The sequence below is a fragment of the Thermochaetoides thermophila genome, assembly GCF_000221225.1.
Source record: "Thermochaetoides thermophila DSM 1495 unplaced genomic scaffold scf7180000011820, whole genome shotgun sequence".
NCBI classification, from domain to species: domain Eukaryota; kingdom Fungi; phylum Ascomycota; class Sordariomycetes; order Sordariales; family Chaetomiaceae; genus Thermochaetoides; species Thermochaetoides thermophila.
The window spans coordinates 2,294,292-2,316,574 of NW_006383036.1; the positions used below are offsets into that span (position 1 = coordinate 2,294,292).

Genomic DNA, 22,283 nt, shown 5'->3' on the forward strand with positions numbered 1-22,283 from the left:
ATCCGGTGGTGTTAAATTGTAACCAAACATTTGCCGCCGTCCAACATTCCCAAGCCGTGGATGGTATCATACATATGCAGCGGGTATTATAGACAAGAGCCCCCACAAAAACTTCACTGACCGAAAAAATCTTCCCACGTAGAAAGAGTGCCCTACATGATAAGACGCACGATGTCGGACATCGTGGATGCCCGAGTCAAATCACTCCCTCGCCGCTCTAATCCCCTACTCGGCCTCTCCGGAACTTGCATGGTGCTGCATGCCGCCCTCCCGGCCGTAATCATCGGTGACTGGTCAGCCCTGCCGGCCCAGGCCAGAGCAATTGGTCGGTAGAAGGCTTCCAACCCCTCCCACCACTCCTGTTTCCCACATTGGCAGCTGGGCCCGCATCATCTCATGCTTCCCCATTCAGGCAAGGGAGAGCAGAGTAAGGCTCAAACCTGCATGCTTCATGCTTCTGCATTCTTGCCTAACTGTCCGGGCATATCCTTCAGCCAGTCCTTCTTTCGATTTCCCCAAACGCCAGCCTGGTCTATCCTCCTTTTTGACCCCGCTGATATTCCATATCCTGACCTATTCAACCGACCAGAAAGGAAATTCATTGTTGAAGCGAGTGCTATGATCTCGTCTATAGCGATTGGGACGTGACGCCCTGGAGAAAACAGGCGTTATATACAACGGTCCGGTGAAAAGGTAAATGTGTAAGCTGAATCAAAACGCGGTTGGTAGTTCGGCAGCGCCTGTAGCCGCTTGCTTGTGGTTACACGTTCGGCGGATTGGCAACGACTTGAACAAATGGCCGGAAAATTAGATCATTTACGGCCTCGTTTGGCCATTCAGACCTTGTGCATGCCCAGTGGATTCACATAACCGCCGGGTCCGGCGTTCGGTGGGGAATAGGGTCTCGCGAACGTTTCGGAGGGATCCCATCTGACCGACTGTGGCGGACGCGGGCTCGAGAATGACCTCACGGGGGCGTTGTACCGCGCGGTCTGGCCGAAGAAGTCGGGGGTACGACGCCCGCTGTTGCCGTTGTTGTTGTTGTCGAGGATATTGTTCCACACATAATCGTTCTGACGCGCTGGGCCCCCCACCGGCGACGACCTAGCGTAGGTCGGGGACAGAGGAGTCACTGCGGATGGTGTTACTGAACTGTCCATGGTCTTCCCGGAATCCCGGGACAGCATCTCGTACGAACGTGTATCTTTCTTAACATCATCCAGCCGAGCATCGACTGAGACGAATTCCCTTTTGTTCCGGTTGGGAACAGAAATGATGAGATCACGCCATCCCGTAAACATCGACCAGCGGCCGAGGAAGAAGAGAAGCCAGATGCCGTTCATCTGTACACAGTGTTAGCAACCCATCTTATGGACAGTGTATAAAGGCTCAAGTGGTGTACCCCTAGCAGGAACAAAACAGCGCCAACCGTCGGCATGCTGACCGCAAGTGCACTGGCTTCGTTAAGGCACGCGTTCTTATCGCCTTTGTTGGTGATGAGGCAGAGCGCCCAGGGGAGCGCGACTCCTGGATTCTGTTTAACTCGTTCTACAGTCGTGTCCTGATAGACGAAAACGATTGAAAAGAAGATAACGTCGGCAATGATGATGAGCACAATGGCAATGCCACGCCACTGAAGAGCAATAACGCGTCGAACACGACGGTAGGCCTGCTTCGGAGTCATGGTCCGGATGCTGTTTGTATAGGAGGGCATGCCGGAGCCTTCGGTCGAAGCACTGTTGTCAGCCAGCGAGGCGAGGTACACCTTAATGCAGTAGCCGAACGTCGTCATCTGGATTATGATGGTCAAGCCGGCAAAGACCAGTAGGGGAACCCAGAGGTCGGCCAGACTGTTCTTGTGGTTGATGTGGCACGTGGCGCCGTAGCGGAACGACACGCCGCTCAAGAACAGGGCGCACACAACGCCGACTGCGGGGATGCCCCAGCCGAGGGCCTGCGAGAACCACATGAAATTGCGCCCGACGACGAGCTGCCAGCAGATCTGCAGGTGCAGCGACAAAGACCGCAAGAACACCCACATCACGCCGGCCCAGCCGCCAACGATGAGGAAGAAGCCTGAGACGGCACAGATCGAGCTTGTGCTCATCGAGTGTGGCGTGATAGCGTCGTAGCATTCTTCGGGCTTCGAGGCCAAGGGGATGACGAAGCCCAGCTATACCACTTAGTATCCTCATACCGACAAGGTTAAAAACAAGGGCACAACGTGAAACTTACGTTCATCAGCAAGACTGCTGTAGTAAGGCAGATACTCAGGTAGTGCCGGAAGGTCTTGTCTACCGGCAGCACGGCCCATGAGAGTAGGAGGAAAATGCAGCAGACGCTGCCCGCAACAGCGACCCAGTTGGCCGCCGTGCTCATGGCGGTGAATGAATCAGGATAGGCCCATTGTGTAATGGGGCATGGTAGGCAGCAAGTGAGGTTGCCCAGGGGCGAGCATATCCTCCCGTCCACGACTGGAGCGCGAGTCAGCAGTCCGAGCTAGCCAGCTGGGGGTCAGATGGAGTGTTTTGTTTACTTACAGCCTTCATTGGTGAAATATTCATCGGAGAGAAAAGGCGCGGGGCAATCCATCGTGATCTTGGCCCCTCTGGGCTCTTTCAGCCTTCCAACACGTCACTCAACGTAATCGTTACCCTCACAGTTGATCCCAAAATCGATGGCCTCAGTCCGACCGTCCCTCGAAACCCAGCTCCAAGACCCGTATCAAGCCACGCACAATCACCAAATCGGTTGAAGTTGAAGAATTGGCAGCGATAATCGGTTCTCGTAGTAAGAGCTATGCGCTCAGCACGGAGTCATGAATCCATTCCAACCCAAACACACTGTTACTCGAATCTGGCAAGGAGGGATGTGGGATGTTATCGTGGAATTGATTGTGTCGCCAAAGGAATAATTACAACTCGTGTCTTGATCGTTTGTGTCGATATTCGAGTATGGTGTGTCTGCTTCAGCGGTGATGCTAGAATCAAGGCGTCTCCAGGGCAGCCCGAAAGAGCGGATGGTGGTCTTTCGATGAGATAGAAGGCGAGATCTACACGTCAAAACAGGGAGCGACTTCGAGGAGACCGCCGTAAGGTTACATACAAGGTGAGGCAGAAGAGAAACAAAGAGAGTATGAACAAGAGGTCAGGGAAGGGTAGTGGAGGGGGGTGTGGGACATTTGTAAGGTAGGGTGCTTTACAGAAGGTGAAGCCCCGGAGGAGACGACGGAGAACGATGCGACGCTACACCATAATGGAGGATGGGCCTCGATGGGACCCGGCCGGAGACCACGGTGCATTGCCATGGCCATCATCCATCATGGACCGTGGGCTGGGCTTGTGGACTTGTCCTCGTGGGCCCGCGGTTACTACAGTGTGGATGGCGGCGCCATCGCATCGAGTCGAGATCTGGCGCCCTCGCCTACATGCTGGCTAGCCCAGCTACGACAAGACGAGGAAGAACTCCATGGACCGTGGAGGGGGGTGTGTGTGCGATGTGACGTGCGTGGTGTGTGCGCGTTGGGTCGCCCCATGCATTTTCACTGGTTACGCCGTTGTTAGGCCACATTGGCGAGGAAGAAGCCAAGCACCGAAGCTCCGTCCTGCAACATCCAATCGTCCAACTGTCGGCCATTTCCCCAATGTGGACCGACCTGCAAGGGGCCAGACGGAAGACACGACCTAGTGAAAAGGGAGAAGGGCTCGGAGAGCTTGCGATGAGGACTGTCGACCGCACTACTCCGAGGTTGGATCGAAGCTGCAGCCCTTCTCTGATTGGCTGCTAAGGGTCTGCCCGTGCAACCAGGGTCCGAGTGGGTCCATCAAGGTCCCAGCAGGGGCTCCGTCGGTCCCAGCCTTGATGGTGGAGTAGGAGGGGCTGCGGGAAGGTCAAAACGTGCAAGACGGTTGCCAGACGACCCCCTGCTCGGAAGTCAAGGCGCAGGCTTCCTGCCCTATCGGGCCAGTCAGCGCAGGCCTTGAGGGTTTTTGCTCGCTGCTGGCTGACTGCAGCGGGCGGCCCCCCTGTCTTGGCCTCTTCGGGCCCTGCCTGAGGAAAACCTGGTCCACCGGATTGCTTGGCTGGTGGTGCTCAATCCCGTTCCCGCTCTTGCGCCATGCTCTCTCTCATTCGTCAACGTTCGTTATGGAATGCCCGCCGACTCGCTGTTTTTCAAGTGTTCAATCTGCTTCCTGGCTGACGCATTCGCACTGTCTGAGGTTCGAGTTTGACCTGCGCCGCCAACACAACTCGCTGCCCGCTGGTGCGAATCTGCGATGCTGACAAGACCGTTGATGAAGAACCACTGCTATAGCCATCACCAAACGATGGTAACACTTACACAATCGATCGCAACGGATGCGATGAAGATCAGATTTGGTTGTGTTGCACCATCCATATCGCCCAGGCGATGGGGTCCTGATGATATGCTCGCCCCCTTGCACACACCACTGTCATCAGCTCCCAGGTGTCATGCAGCACGCAGTAAGAAGTAACGCGCCTCTCTCAAGGCTGATGACCTATCTATCGATCTGGACTGCGTGGCCTCCACGCCGACAGCTGTCCAGGCAATTGCCACCGCAGGAATCAAGCAGCTTTGCGACGCCGGCGCACAACATGAGCAACGTACATGTCGATTCGCCCGTCTCCGACGGGCAAGGCCGCACGTATGTCATCTGTATCCCGGTATTTAGGGAGGACAAGCATTGCTGCAACTTGGAACGATAGCGTTGTGAAATGCAAAGAGTCACAAGGAACATCTTAGTTGTCCCAAGACTCAATCCACGGCTTCTACGGCTTCATGAGAGGACGAGAAGGAAACTATCCAGTCCCACCTCTAGTGTAAGCGTGCCGGCCATAGCAGCCCAACAGTGAGGTCGCGATGCTGTCTCGGACGTCTCCGACTACCCAGCTGCATCTACAAGTCAACAAGCCTCACGGTTCTAAAGTGTTCTGTCTCCCCGAAGGAAGCTAGCTGGAAGACGACGTCGCCACGAGTGGCGGCTGTTTCACAACGTGATTAGACGCCATCGCTTCCTCCGAGAGACTAGACGGATGAATGCAGCTTTTCCCGTGGCATCTTGGCTACCGAAGCACCGTGCTGACATCGCAGCTAATGTTCACACTACACTAGTTTCATAGGAATCCTACCTGTATATGTTCCGGATTTTCGAATTCGAGGTATGTCTGTGCGCGTCTCTTTCGGAATGCTGCTCCCGAAAGTCTGGGATATGTGTCGATAAGTAAGAACCCTACCCGGTTCGATGCTTAGACTGGTCAAGGAAGCCCCTATCTTCTTTTTGATGCCGTCTGACGATACACAGCGACCATTCGGGGCGTACGAAGAGATGAAGACCGATTGCTTGCTGATGTCAGAGCTGCTGGACTGCACCGATCCCGCGGTTCTTTTTCGTCCTCGCTGCGACTCATAGCGAGTGCTCAGGCTTCTGCTCTCTCAATTGCTTAAACGCAAGGGCAGTTATTGTGCAGGTAGAAGGCTGACATCACAGCCCCCCAATCATCAGCGAGAGGTCGGACAAGAATAGGACTAAGTGCGTATGTCAATTCTTGAGTATCTGATTAACGATCGCCCCGTTCCTCCGGCATCAAGCCATTGCTGTGTAGCGGCCCTCAGCGATCCATCTGCCAGGCCAAGAGATGGCTTCTCACTATATGGATTACGCAGACGCTAACACAGTGTCAGACTTCAAAACCACGCTGTATTCGCTGTCCTTCCCCGAGCTGGCTGCGCCGCATCCGCTCTTGGCAACGTGGCTTGTACATCTCGGCGGTCTCCAAAATGGCAGGAGACAAAAGGCTTGGGGTTCCCCAAGGTCTCGTCGTTATCGTTGTCATCAAATTAGCCATCCTCGACGCTCGCCGACTATTTACTGCTTTGGTACATTCTTTGCTCCCCCGCTTATGTTGAGGACCAACAAGGTAACAGCAGCTCCAATCTTCTCAATGGCTAACGAACGGTCGAGATGGAGGATGTTCTGTGGAAAAACGACGAATCACAACTCGCTCAGCATTCCATGCGCCCCTTCAAAAGCACACCTCGCTTCGTTTGGGTGGGTAGGTGGCATGATGTGCCCCTGGTATCCAATGTGGGTAATTGTTATGGGTCAAAAAAGCCTGTGATTGGTTAATTTACCCATGGTGTGAAAATTACTGTATTAGGATGTATGTGACTGACGGTGGACTCGGTGTCGACATCCTGAGCTCGTGAAGTTTTGAGTTTTGAATCATGAGCTCGAACGAGATTCGCTCTCACAGTCGATCAGAGCATTGGTCGCAAAAGGAGAAAACATCACCATTCGAGCAAACACTGCGCGCCGATCAGCTGTTTTCGATGCGTTTGGGGTATCGCCGATCTCTCCAATTGCATCAACTGCATGGCTCCAAAGCCGGCGCCGACGGTCATCAAACCAGGCCAGGCTGGAAAATGCGGGGTTAGCTTCACGCCAATTCTAAAGATCTCAACGGTCTTGATGACCCTTGCAGGCTTTCACGAGGGAACGCCGCGGAATCTGGAGAGGCTCAACTCGCCATGTGAAGCCGATGCTAGACACCAAAAGCAAGATCACCGTCCACCTCTCCGCATCGGCGCCCCATCTTTGACCATCGTTGACAGCTGCCTGCACTTCCCCAGATTCCATTTCCCCGCGATCGACCCAACCGGCTGGATGGCGGCGTCACGAGATCGGGGAATGGGCTGAGGGGAGAGATCGTCGATGACGCTAGCAAATGGGCTTTGGTAAACGTCAATGTTCCAGATCCTGCACACCCAGTTTCTCCTCTTTTTTGTTTTTTTTCCAAATGTCGTCTTCTTTCTCTCGGGGTTACACCTATCCCAAACAGAATCTGCCTTGGTAATCGGGTCGCACAGCGGGCTGGATGCGACGGATGGAGGGACGGCAGATCTCATCCAGCACATAGCCAAGCAGATCCAGTTGCGTGGTCCGGGAACACCACGACTGCAGGTCTCTATGCGCCCACAGCATGAACTTAGCACGAACAACCAAGCGATCGATTTGAAGATATCACCTCCATGTACACTACACTAGCCAAGTGTGCTCAAGTCACCAAATACCGAGGGCTCCATGCCGACCCAGCAGCCGTCTTCCGTAAGACGGTGTTTAACAGGTAAAGCAAGTCAGCTTCGGCAATGTATACATTGCGATCGCTAGCCCCCAAACGGCGGCAGACACTCAATTCTGTTGTGATGTCTGTACGAGTATTTTGTGCAGTAGCATCGCTGTCCCGTAAAGTGTGCCATTGACAAGTTTGATTTGTTGCTCTGGAAGTTTGTCGCTACCAACTTTGGGCGCATTAAGACGCCATATTATAGGGGACTGACCCAGTGCCGAGCTCTCACGCTGTCGAGAGGAAGAAGCGAGAAATTAATCCTGCATACGGCCTGTCGTTCAGCCATGCTTTCTCTTCCATTCTACCCACGCCTTCGGATGCTGCACTGCAGCACTGCTGACTTGCGGCTGGGCAATTTCGTCTAAGTGGACCACCCGTACATTCGCTTCTCATCGCGAGCGTGCTTTTGGTTGACATGTACCATTCCAGCTTACCAGCAGTCTTGCGACCTTGGGGCTCTTGGCCTCTCCCTAAACGGGAAGGCAGCTGCGTGCGGTAATGACCGGAAGGGCTAGCAGCCGACACGCCCATTGTTATGCTCTTTGATATGCTGGTCACCAACAAGAACCACTTCTTTCTCATCGGAATCCTGGCTTTTGGTTTGCTGGAGCCTGGTTGTCAGCTTGCGTGGCAAAAGTTCCAGTGGAACGGATCCCCAATCAGCCGAAAATATAGGGTATAGGAGATAGAGGTAGATCACGAACACAGTTCGCTCATTGGGCATGTACCGTGTTCGCATCGAATCCCCCCTGAACCCTACAGGCAGCGGTTTCCACAAGTAATGCAACGTCTGGGTCGTCGGCGACTTGTGCTTGCACATCTTGCACGACCAACTGTCATGATCATGATCCGACCTCATTGCTGGTGCTAACAACTTTCGGTCCTCCGAATGCAGCCCGGTTTTGGGCATCCAGCTAGGAGACTTGACGGAGAAGATGCCCTGTCATGAGGAAATGCTCTCTGTTAAGCAGAAGCGCCGGCACGGTGAGCCGACCCAGTTCTCGGAGAGACGCCGAACGCCTAACAAGGATGTCTTCAACAGAGCTCGACACCAAGACAGGACTACTTTTTTGAAAACAGGCAAAATCGACGGCGAGGTCCTGTCAGTTGCGTTCCCAACAAAAGCTAACATCCGATTGTTTCGTACCCTGCATTTGTATGGAATCATGTCCCTTCGCACAGACATTGCCATTCCATTTCTGGTGCTGACGGCGGTTCGATGTTTCCTGAACACAGCGTCGTAGTGCATCGTTGTGAACGGCAGATCTCCCTTTAGACCTATGTTTCGCTAGCCGGTTGCCGAATAAGCAACCAAGGCCACTTGAACCATCAGCTTCCAACTTCGAATCGACAGCAGCCAACGGGCCCAATATAGTTCAGACAATGACGCTATGGCTCCTCTGAAGCTAAGGCAGAGCGAACTCCGTCATCACAGCTAGGAAAGGTCTCGTTACGATGGATCATGGAACCACGAAAACATTGCCAATAGTGTATGTAAGAGCTTCTGCCAATCTGTGGACTCGGCAAAGGGTCCTCATCCGCGCAACAACCGACACCTGTGAGACCCAACTTCTCAATGCTCGAACAGAAGGGTACAGTGCAAGTAGTGGTTTGAGACAGACTTCCCCCGCGATTCTTTCTTGCTTTTTCTGATGGAGCCAGCTTTGCGGCCATTCTGTCTTCATCAAATTTCATATTTTTATTTTCCGAGAGACACTCTTCCTCGTGGCACCCTTCCTTTCTTCAGCCACCTCCCCTGCCGGTTTCCCGAGACATGCAGCATGGGATCATCACCACATCCTGGAAGATGGCGTCCGGGACGGGACGCGCTAACGGCTTTCGGCTCAAGGTCCGAAAATAGGGCAAGTCCAGGGGCGGAAAAAAGAGTGACGCCAAAGCTGGGCATTTCTGTTCTTTAACCTGCCAGTTTTTGCTTTTTCTCTTGTTTCCCTCGTGCGTCTCTTGTTTCCCTCGTGCGCGCAAAATCCGGGGGACCTTGAAGTGAGGCACAACCAACTGGGCCTAGCTCTGTGGGGTTGGGGAACCCTTGCTTGAGTGGACCTTTTCACTGCGAGCACTGCTTGGGTGACCGGTTCTTCTCCACCTTTTCATCGCAACATCAAAGTCTGAGAGCAAAACATGGACTCCAGCACCAGGTCGCACGCCGGTTAGCCATCTCGGCATTCCATCTTCTCAAAATCCTTTCACTTGCCCCCCCCACTGACACAGAAGTTCTAGGTCAAATCCTTGCATACAGGTTGTGCTCGAGCTGGATCTGATTGTGAGTTGGCATCACATTTCAGCGGTTACCTTATCGTCAAATGTTGGAATGGGACTGGCATCATGCATGCGTGCATCAGATCATCATAGCGCAGTCAAATCCCGGTTCGGTAGGTGCCCTACAATAAGCTCAAAACCGTTGTCTCAAACTCAAGCCTCCGTGACGTGCATGCACTGCATGGCGACAAGTTCGGCTGGGTCGAGGCTTTTAGATAGCTGGCGATCTAGCATCCACCCCGACGTGTGGACCATGGTTCGCTCCGAGCAAGAAGCACGTGCGTCGTGTGCGTCTAGTGTCGAGCCCAATGGCTGTTTCAAATGTCAATGGTGTTTGTTTGAGAGCTAGCAGCGCGCCCAAACAGGAAGCCAGCCACAATATGATGAGTGAAAGTCTGTGTTGCAGGTTTCCTTGACAAAGACCCAGCTTTGCCGCTCTTGTGCAGTGCCGGATCCTGCATCCGAGAAAGCCGGGGAGAAAAGTTCTCGAATGTCACCAAAAACTGCAGCGGGCGTTCTCGAAGTCTCAACCGTTTGCTGTAGGGCGGCTGTTGGTTTGGTACCGTGTTGGCTAAATACAAGGTCTAACGCACTATCGTAATGACATTGCAACACCACATATCATGGCTAGCTACCCGCCGTCAGGGGTCAGATGCTACCGTTGTAGAATGGGCAGTCTTTCCTATTTTCCATGCTTGCAACCAGGCGTATCGAGCATATCCACCAGCTTTGGACAGCATTGGCAGACCGGCCAAGGCTTTATTATCACAGTTTCTGGCGGCTTTGACTGTCATCTAATAATTCAAATAGATGGAAACAAGTCGCCAATAACGCAGTTTATATATTTTGTTGCAGTTCGGCTACTTCATCCATCACGAGCACCTTGGGTTGTCGCAAACTTGACCTGAAAGAGCAAATGCCGAGGCCCACAGACCTGCTCAAGGTGCTTTGGAATTCTCTGCACATTGAGCAACTCTAATGCCCAAATAAAAAGAGGACATCTTTGAGATGAGACATGCCTGTATATGATTGATTTTGGAACTTGCTGGTCTCTCCGATACCGCGGGGACGGCAACCATTTGCAGCTCAACTTGACTTATCTCTCTGCTTTGGAGAGCGCATGAAAGGATAACCAGCGCATATCAACTGGAAGGAAAAGCACGGGAAATCTATGAATAAACCCTTCACGAGAAAAACGCAGTTGAACACCCGATGCGAATCCCTCAAACTTGTGCCCTTTCTGCCAAAAGGCAGAGTTTTGCTGGGTCAGTACCAGAGCAATTAATCATAATGGGTAGAATTGCCTTGAGGGGTGACACAAGAGCAAGAAAGTCAGGGCGGAGCTCTGGGGTTACATGCTAGGTTGAGATATCTCGGGGGAAAAACGTCTGGCTTAAGAAACATCAGAGAGAGGAGGAAGCATAACTATGAGCAGCGAACTCAAGAGAGTTCTGAGAAGATACCTAAACGTTTGAATGAGTATTTATCCTCAACCTAAAATGCAATGGAGAGTTTTATTTTGCATCTGCCGGAAGCACTTGACCTGCGAGAAAAGTGATGGGCTCTCGAGCATGAATGAAGAGGCATCTAAGCCACCCTTATCCATTAGTGTTACTACCTGTTTAAGCCGGTCTTTTAACAGAATATGGTTATTTTTATGTTCTCAGAATTTTTTTGAAATCAATGTCCAGGTAGTTCATGGAATTTTGCTTCTAGACGAGCTATAGAATGGCACAAGCTGACTTATAAGAGCATCTACGTTGGAGAGTGTTTCGATGTATGGTCACAATACCTCCTAGTTTCAGAGCTCAAGCAGGGCATACATACTGCACCAGTGTCCATGACCTTCTCCTACATCCACTAATTTTCCTCCCTAACAGAACTAGAAGTCGCAGCTCAGACTCCTTGTAGATGTGATATGTCATATAGGCCGAGATTACAACTTGATAGGGTTGTTGACACCAAGCTTAAGGTGTTGTGATGGGTGTTCAGAAGTAAGCCTAGCCAACATTCAAGGAGTTTGTCCTTTTCAGCAGGTGACCATCTCTGGCTGCCAGCCTAACGGCGTGACTGATCCTCTATCCATTTACTTTTCCCGGGCAAGATAGAGAAGCCTCGCATTCCAAAGCTCGTTTTCTGGAAGTTGCTCCATATCCCATGAATGGGGTTTTCGACTTGAGATCATCGTATAATAGAGCATCACTCAGCAATACATTTCTGTTGAATCCCTGTCTTGAGTTTGCTAATTATGTAGTATATCTCTTCAGATATACTGACTTACTCTGGGCTTGTGGTGGGCTTGCTGCTTTGCAAGACCATTTTATTTTCTGGCTCAAGACAAGTCACAGGTCCTTAAGCCTTGGCCCGGTCAAAGTAATGACTGAGCATATGAGCTTAAAGGGAAGTACCAGATTTTTATGAGGTCTGATGATTTTATGTTGACTTTTTAGCAATCACATTTATCCTTGTGTTGCTAGAGAGAGGGAAAAGCACGAATATCAGGAGATCTTCGTGTTTTCACTATCTGCTATAAAAAATGGAGTCCTGTGACACCATTCTGATATTCCTCAGAATAGTTTCCTTTTCTCACAAATCAATAAACGACCTTAGGGAATGGCTCAAGTTTGCACACGAGACTCGAACTATAAAATATTGGGTCCTGTTAGAGAAGAGAGGGTCTCTATATACTGCAGGCCTAATCACCCTAAAGCTTAGGGGTATGCTTGTTCATGTCGTCTGTTATATATTCCCGATCTGTTTCAGGTTCTTCATTTTCCTTTATCATGTTTCCACATAGAACTCCAAGTCTTGAAAGAGCTTCGTTTGAAGACTAATCCACTACTAGCAGAGTGCTAACATAAGCATGGAGAGCTGTTCACGTCACCTGAACCGTGATACCAGAGTTGTGAAACTAGTTGCAGTTACATTGGTCACAAAGGGAGGAAAAGAGGAGCACGTATTAGAGATCAGATTGTTAGCAGAATATCCTACAATTTCGAGATACGATGCTATGGTTTGAGAAGAAAGTCTCTTAGAGAGCTTAGTTATTTCAACAAGTTTCCGTTGTTGCCCGAGTCATTGACTGTGATCAGTTAGGAGTTGCTCGAACGGTAAAGTGAGTTCTAAGGCGGTCTTTAAGCACAATGCACAAACATAAGACCACGTAAGTTATTCCCCTATATGTTCAATTGGTGACACTACCGGATAGACTCCTGGATGAACAGCATGCCAAGTTTGGCAAGTTGACATAGAGTTGAAGTCTTTAGTCACCGTTTAAGCATGATCGGTTTGACTGGGTTCACATACAGCTACCCAGCCAGACTAGCAAGTAGTATAGAACAAAATTCAGACATTTTCATCATTTTAGGCCAGAAACCATAGGGTTGTGCTGATATATGTCAAGATCTTTAAGAGCCACAGCCTATACCATGATTAGTTGAAGTCTTAAACGAAAACAGCTGTGTCATATTGAATTTGGCTAGTATCTTGATGAAGACAACATTGACCTAGAGCCTGGAAATTGATAAATAGGCAGGTGTAGAAACTAATGGTAGCAACATTGTTTAAACAGAGTCATTTGACACATTTGGAGAGGAAATACACAACAAGGTGCTGTCAGCGTAACGATCCAGACAGACCTCCTGAGATGGGCTTGATGGTTGCCAGGCTGCTGGATTGAGAGACAGGAGTTCTCACACGACCAAAGTTTCCGTTGTGGTCACCAGTTGGTAAGCAACTGTTTGTATTGCTGACTAGAGAGGTTTCTTGGGCCAGATGGCCCTACTTGGAATCTATATGCATCTCATGCACTCTTTTGGCTTCCCTTCCTTTTTCCTCAACAGCGCGTACTGTTGAGAGTCAACATCCTTGGATATTGAGGAACACTTTCCCAATGTTCGGTTGTTGGGGGCGGATATTGGAGTTTGATGGGTCACAACTCCCTTCTACTCCGATCAGTGAGGTGCACGGAAGCTACTCTCCCAGATAGAGTCATTGTTGGTTGTGACAGTAATGAACAACTTATGGATTCTTGCACATATCTGCTGAGGAGTTTGCCTATCCCTCACTTATAGAATAAAAATGAACTCCATTCTTTTGCATAAATGAACAAAATGCCAATGAGGAAAACGATATGTCAAAGTTTCGACCTGAAGGGTTCTGTACTACATTCAAAGGACGATTGTGACTAGATTTGCTGAAGTTGCGGTTACTGCTTACCATCCCAGTCAGCATTCTTTGGTAAGCAAAGCAAGATATAAAGATACATCCTAGCTATTCCCATTTCGCCATGATTGAGTTTGACCACGTATCATCCACTGATATAACTTTGAAGAGATTGATCACTTCCTGTTACGGCTGATAATAGGGGTTGGCAGCTGTCCCATAGACGATGTAGCAGGGGACCAATGGGAAGGCCCCAAATGGGGTAAAGAGGAGGGCCAATCAGACGGAGAAGCGCAGGTATTGCAGTTCTTACACTGTAATACGCTGCGACAACTGCAAGAAAATTATTATCTAGGTCCAATGGCAACAAGGCGGGCATAGTAACGGCTTCGAATAAAAATATATACTTACAACCACCCATCTCCCTGAGTAATGACGAGGACTCCTCAGTCAACAATAGCAGCAGTGTCAACCAACAACCGGTGACCACAGTAAATCATATACACTGCTGTGTGAGGACCCCAGTCCCTCAGGTTCTGCGACCTGGTCGCTACCTTCGAACCCATCTCAAGAGGTTGTGGAATCGTCACACTTCCGTTGGGATAGCTTCCAGTGCTCTAGACAATTTAATTGGATTCAATTTTCGTCTCCCGTAGAACTGAACTGCACTAATAAATTAAATTGCAGAAAGCCGAATCCGAATATTGCACAGTTTATCTGACAATCAAACTATAATCCATCTTCCCTACTTATTAAGCCCCCGGAAGTTGCTTTCCCGTTCCGGCTGCCATGCTACAGCCAGTCCACAAAACTCACCAAGCCCTCCTTGTGACTTACCGGATATCTTGAAAGCTCACATATGTGTTTCTGATCCAGAACTTGCAGAGAACTTTGGTGTCTTGAGTATCAGCTAAGTACAAAAGTCATTTCGTAGGTCATTTGCAGTGGGAATTAAGGTAGCGCTCGGTAACGCCCACTTCTGGGAGCTTTCAATTCACATGTAGTTAACCGCAATTGTCAAGACTTTAGAATGGGTTGTCCAGGCCGCTAAGCTTCGGCATTGTGTTTTTGGCTTAGCATACAAGCTTCATCTACATCATATGACAAAATCAAAGGAAGAAAACAATAGTAAGTCCAAATGTGCAGAAGAGATCATGAAAATATGTATACATATAGCTTGTTCTCTTTGATCCTCGCTGTTCTAAGGGTTGGAGCCATCTAGGTGCCAAACTTCTTGCTAGTCGGACTGTGGAGCCCTGCTAATGCAGACACATTTTATCGGATTTGGAAGAACTTTCTACCGTTAATGTGACCAGCTCCACTTGAACGGCATGAAACCGAACGTGCTACATGCCCCAGACCAATTGGCATCATATACCAGATCTCATTCCAGCCTCCGAGTGTGCGACAAACGACATCACGACACACGAGCTTACGCATGTTTTGTGTCTGCGAGCACCCGTTGTTTGGCATGAACCAAAAGCGACATCTCACCAACCCCGAGCGATGTCGGACATCGGCTGCGTCAGCGCTCGTCAGTTCAGCAACTTGGTCGCTAAATGATCCGTTAAACAGCTGCCACAATACGATCAATAGTACATCAATTCACACATCTTGTACATAATTTCTATATGTTTTCTTGATTCGTATCGCTTTCCTGACCTCTTGTGGGCTCAGTCCCCCAGCAAGCTGTACTTGTGATGAGGAGTTGTGCGGTCTTACATGGGTAGATCTTCTGCTTCGGTCTATAAAACCCCTTACCCTTGAACGGAAATCTTCAGCCCCTCATCCTAGCAGACGACTCGGAAGCAATGCCGAGCACTGAAATAACCGGGCCGGTCTGCGCTTCTCGTTGGACATAGAAGCGCAAAGCGACAGCAGCCTACATAAGCAAAGGGCGGGAAATGATCCGTATTCTTCTCGAGGCTTACCGCTAGCCCACGTATTCCTTGTATAATTACGGAAGAAAAAATGGAGTAGAACCTTCGGTCCGGATTTCGCGCCTTAAGCGCTGGAAACGTTTCTTTCGAAGAACTTCAGCACATTGCCCTGATTCAACCGTGGGCTGTATGATTGTGCTCATACGGTGCGACACACTCCGCATCACAGCCGCGACAACCTGTCCCGCCTTATGTACGTACTAAGTGTATATATGTAGGTACCTTAACCTACTTGTCTCAAACAGCGTTAATCGGCCCCATCGTAAAGCATTAGCGCCCCAAACGTGGGCAATGTTACACCAGATCTGATAGATCGGCACTTGTCGGATCTGGCCACCACGGCTCCACTCCACCATGCAATGGCCATAAAAAACCAGATCGGCGACCCTCCAGCGCTTGTTTCTAGCCGCTGAGAAGATATATGCTGTCAGTATCAGACCACTTGTGATCAAGTACAGTATAAGCAGGCGAGAAGAAACGCGTGAAGGAAAAAAACTTGGAAAACCTAGGCTGGGACAGGACGGACTCAGCTGCAAGTTGTCATATCTTGCGCACCATCATAGCCGATCTGGCACGTAAAAAAAAAGCCACAGCAAGCCAAGGACGGCTGGGCAAACTACCGCAGAAATCTCATCATAATTCGAGGCCTGTATCGGATGGCGCACTCGGTGTGAAGGTGTGCATCCGGCAGACAGCAAGTGAAATAAACAGCACCACTCCATCAGTCCTGATCTTTTTTGTTCACCGTCATCGGCCGGATAGCAGCAGCAAAGCCTCGGCGAATCGAAGCGGTGTGACGACAGACAGCAGGTGGTAGTAGTTGTGATCAAGCTAGTGTTGTGGAAGGGCGGTAGGCACGAAAAAAAAGTTGAAATCTTAACATCCAGCAGGAGCCGTGATGGCTCAACTTACACTGAGCTGCACATCATTGTATTGAGCGGCGAAGCAGGCATCCATAACTTGCTCAAGAGGAACAGAAAGAAGATAGTAGGAGCGCGGAAAAACTCTACCGCCCTCAACTGCTGCGCGAAGCAGAATCGGTCGATTCTTGAATGTGCCTTGCTTTCATCACAAACACTATACCGCAACGCCCGAGTTTCCCCAGCTCCGAAGTCTCTCTCGGTTCTGTCGACTGGGGGCCGACTTGCTTTTTTGGCTCTCAGCCCCCAAGTGGTTGCACAAGGCCCTTACAGTGGGAAGGGCCGGGTGGAACCGCAGCCAGCCTTCTGACCCACACAAACCTGGTTAACATCCTAAACAGGAAAGTGGGGTAAGCTTGGGGTTAGGGTGAGCCCCACTGCTCTACGCCAGATCGATCGGATGGCGGGGATGTCATCCCGCATCAAGTGATATCGACCTTGTGTTGCATTGTGGCCAATATCCTAAGATGTGAATTAGCGAAGCTCCGGCAGCTGAAATTGGTTTCTAGCCAGTGTAGCGCTGCGTGTGATGTTCTGAACAACAATATCGTAATTTAGCCCAAAACCGGAAATCTTGCGGGTATATTGTACCTAGGGAGGTAGCGTCGCCAACAAGAGATGCCCGATACACATAGAACATCTTATACATGGACGACCTACACTGTCCTGGATGCACGATGCTCTCCTCATCATGGTGCACGGCTGGCAGTCAAGACTCGGTGCAATCACAGTGGAGCTCGAATTCCTCCAAGAGAATGCACCTGCACACAAGCCACGTCCTGCACTTATCCGTCATTCGCACCTGTGGCCAACCTGGAGACCCATCACGAGCATAAACTCGGGCTATCCTTTTTGTCAACTTCAACATTCTTTCCTTTGACTGGCTCTGTGTAGTCTGCATCTTGAATGCTTCCACTGTAACCGAGAGATCAAGGCAGCGGCGCAGTCCTAACCGAATGGAAGTCCCCAAGCAGCTCTGATCATCACTTAGACCACAAACCAATGAACGATTGAGTCAAGCAGAATTGATCTTATAAAGCAAAGCAACCAGTCTTCAGCATCTTCTGCGGCATAACTAGGATGCGGCAGGAGTGTGCTGCGTCTGGAAAAACCGCCTACGACCCGGTAGGTCGTCGGTTCGAATCTGGTTCCCCTCACCTCCTTTTTGAAGGAGGAGCGCTAATCAAAATCTTCGAGACCAAATACCTTCACCTTCTGGTCTCTGACCAGTTGACCCACCATGTCTCCGCTTGGGCCAGCGGGCAAACCCTCCGCGAGAGTTTTCTGCCAAAGAAGGGGTTTCAACTGTGCACTGTACTTAGATGACCTATGCCCTCTGCCATCATAGGCACGACCTAGTACCATAGATTAGGTAGAAGTTGGGTTTTTTTTTAAAAAAAAACAAAATACGCTCTCCCCCCCCCCGGGGATGCGGCAAAAGGACTAGCATACAGCTAGCCGCCGCAGTCGAGTCAGATTGTTTCTGGTGTGGCTCTGATCCGAATGCATTTGTCCAAGTTGTTTCGGCGGGTACATGCATTGAAGGAATCCGTAAGAGAAGGATAACAACAGAACGAAAGAGGGATAGAAAAGTCCAGGCTCAGTAGGCTAGGCTATCCTAATACCAAGATTTTCAACAACTCTCCACTGATACAGCTCATATCTGAACCTCCGTGTCGAAGGTAGCACGGCGTTTGTGATCTTTACCTGCCTATTGCTTCCAACCTTACCGATTACGAATTGCAAGATGCTACCCCTGTCTCTGATCCAGGAGACAAGTTCGATCGACAGCAACACAGGGAGGATATATGCTTGTGGGATGAACGCCAATTGTGCGGAGTACCTAAGCTGGTATCCCTGAGTGTGACAGCTTTCTGCTGTCCACCACAGTATGCAGATACAGGGGTCAACTAGAGAATGGTCACACTGCATCGCGCCGTTTGGCTGCAGACTCGCAGCTGTAATGGATGCGATGACCAATTTCTGGCCTAAAAGCAACATTGTGTACTGGTACAGGTACTTACTTCTCCAGGCATCCCTCAAGGATCATCGTACAGTGTCACCAGTATTTTGACAACATACCATCACAAGGGAGGAAAGAAAGAAAACTTCGACAGGATTGTCATGTTTAGTATTCGTATATCCTTTTTGTCCAAAAGCATACCAGTGGCGCTCCCTTTGCAGGGCATCAAGCGTAGAAAACTTTTAGCTGGAAAATTTACCAGCAATGCTAGCAAATGCTCAAAATATTTGCGCACCGTCTCTCCACATGTTTTTTTTTTCTTTTCAACCGGCCAGGCGACCCTTACAAATGCATTGCCATCATGGGGAAATGCCAAGGTTGACCGTTAACGCCGCTATGACAGTTCTTTTTGTGCCACCGGTTCCCTTTGTACCCACATGATGAGAAATGGAGAACACAAACAACAAACATTAGTAGGCGAAGATATCAGTGAAAAGCAAGCTTGCACACGAGATTTGTTGATTAGTTCGGCTGGTCGCGAAGGGGGAAGTAGTAGGCGGGCATCGGCTCCACGTGCCAAAGCCGGATGCCGTCGGCCCTAAAGGCCTCGTGCCACTCGTCTTGAAGCTCTGCGGGGATAGGCCAGCCATGCTCGGCACTGCGCAGGCGCATGCGAACCAAATGGCGCTTCTCTGTTGGCAGCTGTCCGTTCACAAAGCCATCTCGGCGGTGAAGAACGGACAAATTGTTTATGAAGTGGATATCGCCTGCTTGAGTTTGAATCTCTAGCTGCGTGGCCCGCGCGATGGCCTCAATGGCATCCAGAGCTTCCAACTGCCGCCGAGTTACCGAGGGCAGATGCTTTGGGCGGGGATGAGCCTCATTCCCCAGAAGAGGAGCCCGGCCGAAATTCATAATGAGCTTCTCGCCCTCGTAGAAAATGATTGGGCGACAATGGAAACGCGGCCTACAGGAATGACATGAAGTTAGATGCTACCCCAGGTGTAAAAAAGCCCGGGTCTAAGATACATACATGGCAAACGGCCAGTCGGACCGGGCCAAAGTGCGGATGAGCTCGGGCCGAGTGGCGGCCAGAACGTTGTATATTGTGTAGGCGGATGCAATAATGCACTTGCCACCAGCAGCAGCGGTACTACGGGTCAGCCAGCTAATAACGTCGCCAGCTTCTTCATTGTGAAATGTCTGACAACTGATTAGTGCAAAAGGAAAAAAAAAATCCCTTGGGGGTTGGAAAATATTCTACTCACAATCGACTTCGTAGAGTGGCGGTGATGGTCGGCAGCCTGCTTCGTGCTGTTGTCCGCAACAATGTGGACTGTTAATGTTGTCAGCAAGCAATTGGGCATAAAATGGGATTGAGGATACTGACCAAGCATGTTACCGCACTTGTCTTGGCGGCCACGCTGCTCGGCAACATAGGATTGCACACCGAGGTAAGCAAGGGTGAGGTCGGCGACCGAGTATTCGGCTGGGTTGAGGCCGCGAATCACGGCGAATCCTCGTCCATCGTGCACGTCGCGACTGATCTGCTTGAGCTGAGGGCCCAAGGTTGGAAGTGGGAAGTTGGACGGGCCGACAAGGTCGCCATCCTGGTCGAGCACTAAGCAGATATGTTAATGCCGGGAATGATAAGAGGCCATGGGCAACCAAATGAGAGCGAGGAGCTGGGACTCACATTTATAAGCCTCAACGGCAGCCTTGATCTCTGCCTTGTGGGCATCGGTCAAGACGAAGATATGCTCGGTCGTGTTGTCAAAGTCGGCACCAGTCCAGGCCAATTCTGACTTGAGCTCGGCCGGGAAGCCGGGAGGGAGGTCGGTAACGTCGGCACTAGCATTGACAGCATGGGCCAAGTTGGTGCTCTTGCCAGCGATTGGGGCAATAGCCGCAGCAAGGATGGGTCCGGCGCCAACAGCCGACATTGTGACGGACAGGTGGATTCTCTAATATGCGGCTCAGCAGCCTGCACTGGGCTGGGGTGCATGAACAGGGGAGGATTGCTCGACTTGGCATTTCTGCCCGTTGAGCATCCGTGTAAGTGCTCACCTGAAAAAAGGAGAGCCGTAAAGTGCGCAGGGGCTGGGAAGAACGATGTCATCAAGGACAAGCAATGCCACGTTGCCTCGGGAGAAGGGGGTGGCAGTTCTTAATTGTCTTGTCGTGAGGTGAGAAGACGGGAGGGACCGAGGAGAGCTCTCAGGATCGAGGAAGAAGCAAGATTATAAGAGCTTGTAAGGATAAGAATGAGCGATGATTTGGCGATTGGTAGCACAAGCAAGACCGCCAGCAGCAAGTATCCTAGAGCGAGGTTGAGATGGTGACGATGCTGGTTGAGTGGCCGTTGCGGTGCCTGTGTTCATCTCGAGGAATGAGAGACGGACGGGCCGGGCATGGCAAGGCTGCCGCGGATAAAGCCTTTCTGCTGACCGGTGAGGAGCAACAAAAAAAAACATTCAGGTTCGGGATGGGTGCTTTCCCTACATGGCGGGCAGGGCACGGATGGTCATAAACTGTAACCGGTCAACATGTCCAATGTCTACCTGGTACCTAACTATCTACCTGCCTAATACCTAATCCAGGGGAGTGTGCGAGAGGTTGAAGTGGAGGCTCACCATGCGCACACTTGCACACTGCAGGTCGGGTCTTTCTCACGTAGTCACACGCCCTTCCCCTCTTGTCCCCTCTTGGCATGAAAGATGGAAAGTGATGAGAGTGTGAAGAGGTTGAGAATTGGCTAGCAAACGGCTAACTGCCTCCGGGAGAGCTGGTCGGGCCGGAAAGGGAGCCGCCAGTTGGGGAAAGAGTCGCAGAGGGCAGCTTGAGGCTTGCCAATTTATTGTCCGGGTCACTGAGTAAGCGTCGTAGGGGGCAGAAGCAGGCACTTCCGGGCTATGCTGCGAGCATCAGAAGTGCCAGGCGCTGCTCCACTACGCTCAGACAGGTTAGAGGGCAACTGGGATAGGATAGAATCTTTCAAGTTTCAACACACGCGGAAGGGACCTGGCATGACAAGAAGCGGCGTAGATGGTCTGGGCGAGAGCGGCGTCCGCGCCACTTAGGGTACCTACGTCCCCCTCGTGGACTCGCCCACCCCCTTGTTCAGACCAAAAAAGCCAAGCGAACTAGGATCATCCGCCCAGCCAGGCTGTTCGAGCAGGAACAGAGATCTAGGCCGAGATCGCCGCTACATTAGCGGGATCTACGCCGAGAGAGATTTGGATGAGACTGATACCGGGCGCCGGACGCGAACATGACGTGTGGATAATAAACAGCGAGCCATTATGCTCTCCATCGTACGGTTCCGGCTGCATCCAACTCGAATGAGAAGGCAAACGAGTGGAGATGATCCCAAAACATCATGGGAGATACGGTAACTGGGGGATGTGTGTGTGGTGTGGACTGTGAAAGGAACCAGATCGATGGTTTTGACGTTTTCAAAACTAACGACAAGTGTCTAAGAAAGACGAGGAGAGAAGCAAGCCGGCTCCTATTCGAGTCTAGCCAACAAACACGCGAGCATGACCATTTGAGCCATCTATACCCAATCTCGTTGGCATCAAAGTTTGTACGACAGTATAATGCCCAAAGGCGTCTGTTGTCCGCAATAACACCTGCAGAAGAATGCAAAAAAAGGCCGCTGGCATGCACGCCGACGAGAGCTATGTCCACCGAGTAGGTTGCACACTGGTGCGCTAGGGAAACAGTCTGAGGTCAGCGTTCAACGGGTCTTGGGCAATGGCGGGTATGTGTAGATGTAGGGCCATGCTGAGCAAGCGTTTGCAGCCAGCACGGCTGCCCGATGGCCGAGCAGACTCCAATTGCCGTTGCCGCTGGTTGCTTGCTCGACGC

The 22,283-nt window shown here is 50.8% G+C and overlaps 2 protein-coding genes across 2 annotated transcripts; both read right to left on the minus strand.

Moving 5' to 3' along the window:
- Positions 1-836: 836 nt before the first annotated feature.
- On the minus strand, positions 837-2,592 carry CTHT_0056220 (uncharacterized protein; the record flags this gene model as incomplete). The annotated part of the gene is made up of 4 exons (XM_006695884.1): positions 837-1,343; positions 1,403-2,173; positions 2,236-2,474; positions 2,541-2,592. The coding sequence occupies 4 exons, from the start codon at positions 2,590-2,592 to the stop codon at positions 837-839; spliced, it is 1,569 nt and encodes a 522-aa protein (XP_006695947.1).
- Positions 2,593-18,935: 16,343 nt separating this feature from the next.
- On the minus strand, positions 18,936-20,356 carry CTHT_0056230 (uncharacterized protein; the record flags this gene model as incomplete). Its single annotated transcript, XM_006695885.1, has 5 exons — positions 18,936-19,380; positions 19,447-19,616; positions 19,682-19,749; positions 19,804-20,034; positions 20,110-20,356. The coding sequence occupies 5 exons, from the start codon at positions 20,354-20,356 to the stop codon at positions 18,936-18,938; spliced, it is 1,161 nt and encodes a 386-aa protein (XP_006695948.1).
- Positions 20,357-22,283: the final 1,927 nt, after the last annotated feature.